Here is a 4,639-nt window from a genome sequence, read left to right as displayed (position 1 = left end):
CTCGGGCTTTAACTTCTGGATATTCGGCAGCTGTTACCACAGCGGCCGAACGGCTTCGCTCGCATCTTTCTCTGTCGCCGCCATCTTTCTCCAACGCCATTATTTTGGAACTCACCAGAGATTATCTAACCTATATGTAATGAACCTATATATCCACATTATTCATATGGATTTGTGTTTTTATTTGTTATTTTAACATCCTGTTATGATGTATGTTGTGTGTGATGTCTGTAAGCTCCTGGGACCTTGAATTTCCTCTTGGGGATCAGTAAAGTGTCTGTCTGTCTGTCTGTCTGTCTGTCTGTCTGTCTGTCTGTCTGTCTGTCTGTCTGTCTGTCTGTCTGTCTGTCTGTCTGTCTGTCTGTCTGTCTGTCTGTCTGTCTCTCTGTCTGTGATTGCAGTAGACATGCCATAAAAAATGAATCGGTAGAGCTTGAATTGCAGTTCGAATACTCTCTCTGTTTGCTGATTGGATTTTCGAGTCTCCACGTATCTATGTATGTAGCCACGGCGTTGTTTGTAGCACAATATTGGGGAAAAAATGGCTTTGACCAGAGAGGGATCAAAACAAAAACAACATGCTGTTTTGGTTCAGGTTGGACTGTATTTGGCTAGTCGCATTGCTACAGCATAACACTAAAGTCTAAAGTCAATAGCGCAGTATTTCATTGTTATTTTTACAGCGCATTAGCAAAATGCACCTAGGCTTATGCACAGTGCATGCACACTATGCTTGTCACACACACACACACATATACACACACATATACACACAGCGAAGCGCCTCAAAAGTGGATTTGGACTCGCCCTAAACGCACCTACACCATGCGCTTCACGCCGTGTGCCTATATTGTTATAATAGGGCCCTAAGTGTTACTTTACTCACAGTACATGTCGTATTATTTTCTCGGGCCTAATTGTTATGTTTCCGAGGCAACAGAGTTCTTACATACCATCGACACCCAGTGAACTGCAGCCCTGACTTTGTTAATCTTGGGGCTGTCTGAGGTTTCAGCCGCCGGAGTCACATGGTGGCTATAATGTTGCAGAGGAATTGACACTGTGTCCGAAGTGGACAGTGAGACCACAGAGCCAAGGGACTCTCAGAACTCTGCAGAGGTTTATTGGTTATAACATTGAAGGCTTAATGACAAAACACCATAGGCGTCGATTTAGGTTGGGACGGTGGGTACGCGTACCTATCAGATTTTGTCATGAGTCATTTTGTACCCATCAACTTTTTAGTAAACCTTGAGCTCAGTTTGGTTACACATATAATTTTTGAGCGACAGATGCCAACAAATCCTCAAAAATGTCTATCCCCACAGGCACAGACACAGCCGATCTGTAGCTCCTCTCTATACATGGATACGTGAATCAGAACTTTTTGAAAACTTCAGGCTTTCTTCTTCATAAAACGTGTCGGACATCATCACATTTTTGTATACATTGTTATTCATTTACATTAGTAAGCTACAGGACAGCGTCTTTCAAAACATGACCTGTGCGAAAGATAAAAATTGTATTCATAGTGTCAAATCCTAACGGAAGTTATCTTGGGAAACGTCACAGATAGAGTAGGGCTAGACCACACTCATTAATTTAGAGACCCAACAATTTCCACAAGAGCTTGTGTTTGGTGTGACAGCGGCGAGGGAACGCTTCCTTTAACAGACCCTGGCTCTTGGTGGGTGTGACCGGTTGGGAGAGAGGTTCAGAAATGTATTCATTATTTAGTATGCTTAAATGCAAACAGTAATATTGGCCTTGGTCTTTCTGGTTGTCATTTTCATTATTTTTTTACTTCTACTCAATGTGAAAGCTCCATTTGCAACTGCTTTATGTTTCCTTTATGAAGCCATTACAAACTCAAAGTGGTAATTTCGAGACTTTTTAACATTTAACCAGGGTATCTTGGAGCTAAGTGGCCACTGCTGGGTTGTTATTGGACTGTGCTCTCCATAATATTACAAAATCAATCAATCAAAAAGTAATGAGACTTTCTGTGACCTAATGTTTCCTAGGCAGAGCTATCAGTACCAATTTCACCAATTTAATCCCAAATCAAGTGGAAATGTAAAAGCACAACTTCCTGTAGTCTAGAAGGCATTTCCATGGAAGAGCAAGTAGAGACGAGGTGTTACAAACTGCAAATGTAGAAGATTTGATGTACTTCATACTGCAGGTTGGACCTCTGTCATGTTTAATAAATCCCATGATTACCTCGTGTACTGAAGCTTAATAATGAAAATGTATTTTGTTACCTCACTAATCACATATCTAGCTCCCCTTTCAGATGAATTTGTCCCCGTGACCAGCAATTTGGTCACTAACAATGTAGTCTATATCCACGACGTTTCACTTCCGGGATTTTAAACTCCGGTGGATTTCTGAGGACTCTGGTTACCTGGTCCTCAGATCTCTGCAGGGTAAATCCAGACAGCTAGCTAGACTATCTGTCCAATCTGAGGACTATGGTTACCTGGTCCTCAGATCTCTGCAGGGTAAATCCAGACAGCTAGCTAGACTATCTGTCCAATCTGAGGACTATGGTTACCTGGTCCTCAGATCTCTGCAGGGTAAATCCAGACAGCTAGCTAGACTATCTGTCCAATCGGAGTTTTCTCTTGCACGACTAAAACTACTTTTGAACGTTCACATGTTCCACCAAAACAAGTTTCTTCCTGAGGCTATTTTGCAGCGGCACCAGGGCTCCGTCCGGTGCTTAGCACCGCCTGAGACGATTGTGATTGGTTTAAAGAAATGCCAATAAACCAGAGCACGTTTATCTCCGCTACCCTACGCTGTGTGGACTAGCCAGACCCTCCTCCACAGCGCTGAGGAGGAAGGTCTGGCAATGAAGACTATTGACAAGACATTTTTTTTTTTTTTAAAGAAATTTGTGGTCCTTAAAGTCACAATCATAGGACATCTAAATGTTATCAGAAAAAATACAAGCTGAACAAACGTTAACCTTCATTCAGTGAAGAGAACAATTCCCATCCTCCCACCCCACTTCGCCATGTCATCAAACTCCCTTTGTCATTGCTTTGATTAAGAGACCAGTGGCAGAAGATCAGATATAGTACATTTAACATGCATTCATGCTTCAGAAAAGCAGCAATTTAATTACATCCTCAATTCCTCAGATGTGTACTTCATTAGGGCTGCACTATATATCGTTTTTATATCGTCATCGCAATATCAACTGGCGCAATATGCACATCGCGAAAGACACTCCGAGATTTCTTTTGTTAGTTGAAAGAAAATATCAGTAGTGAACTGCACTTTATAACATAGTAGTGTTGCCCTATTTTAAATAAAGATTGTGGGAAATGATTTCCTTTCATTCAACAAGCATTTATTGTATTTTAGCAGAATACTGAAAGCAACCGAAAAGAGGAACTAAGCACCTTTTTTAAGATCTGTTTATCTATCGCAAGTAATATTGTTATTGTGATATTCTACAACTGTATTGCATATTTTCCTCATATTGTGCAGCCCAATGCTTAATGGGTGCGATAATGGTAAGTGGTAAGCCTTGCTATTTATTCAAGAAATGTACAGCTGACACCCAACGAAGATAACAGGCCAGAGAGCCTGATGTACAGTGTGTTTGTATGTGTTGTGTGTCTGGATAAGGAGAACAGGATATTGTGTACGCAGTGGGAATTGAACCCTTTGGGGCAACATCCTCCAGGCTTAAATCAGAGAGAACCCCCGCACTTCTTCTTCTTCTCCCCAAGGAACTGAAGCGGATGCAGGAGAGTCTTAAGTTTATTTGAATGCTTACTTCAAATCTGTCTCTTTTCCATATCTCCCTCAAGACCAAAGCAATCAACAGGAAGCAGCCAATGCGCTACCAGATGGACAACTACGAGCAGCCGACCCGGCGACAGATGAGACCCACGGAGACGGAAGATGTGGCTGTAAAGGTCAGGATCAAAGGTCACGTGTTGGGAGAATGGTTGCTCGGGGGTAAGGACAGAAAAAGAGTATGAACTGTCAAAGACCCCAAGAACTGTAACTACCAGTGTCCAAGGTTAAAGAAATATAAAGTTTTAAGGGCCATCCACGGCAACGATAACTATAACTACAACGATGAGAGCATCTACACTGCTGAACAATAATGTTCTGCAAAACAGCAACATCAAGCACGCACTGCACGCTCCAGCTCATAAGAATTTATTATATATTGATACAGCAGACGTTGCAACATAAGAATACAGGAATGTCAGTAGAAATATCGTTGTTGAATGTTGTTGCGTATTCACTCAAAAACATTCACTCTAGGGCCCTATTTTAACAATCTAAGCGCACAGCATGAAGCACATGGCTCAGGTGCGTGTAGGGCGTGTCCAAATCCACTTTTGCTAGTTTGATGGTGGATAAAAGGGTCCGTGCAGACAGTTCAAAAAGGTTGCACTTAGTGTCTTCATTAATTCATAGGTGTGTTTTGGGCCTAACATGCAATAAACCAATCAGAGTGTCATGTCCCATTCCCTTTAAAAGCCAGGCGTGTTTTTACCTTGGCACATTGCTGTTATGATGGCGAATTTGTCAAATTTTTATTCGTAGTCTTTTTATCTTTTGCGTGTGTGCGTGTGTGTGTGTGCGTGTGTGTGTGCGTGTGCGTGTG

The 4,639-nt window shown here is 41.9% G+C and overlaps 1 protein-coding gene across 1 annotated transcript in view; it reads left to right on the top strand.

The window, feature by feature from the left end:
- Positions 1-4,639, top strand: part of abcc9 (ATP-binding cassette, sub-family C (CFTR/MRP), member 9) — a 66,500-nt gene that overhangs the window by 12,840 nt on the left and 49,021 nt on the right. Inside the window, 1 exon segment of the mRNA XM_032505239.1 lies at positions 3,828-3,935. Coding sequence (XP_032361130.1) covers positions 3,828-3,935 — 108 coding nt within the window.

Source organism: Etheostoma spectabile, chromosome 23 (assembly GCF_008692095.1).
Source record: "Etheostoma spectabile isolate EspeVRDwgs_2016 chromosome 23, UIUC_Espe_1.0, whole genome shotgun sequence".
Lineage (NCBI taxonomy): Eukaryota > Metazoa > Chordata > Actinopteri > Perciformes > Percidae > Etheostoma > Etheostoma spectabile.
This window is presented reverse-complemented; position numbering and strand designations above follow the sequence as displayed.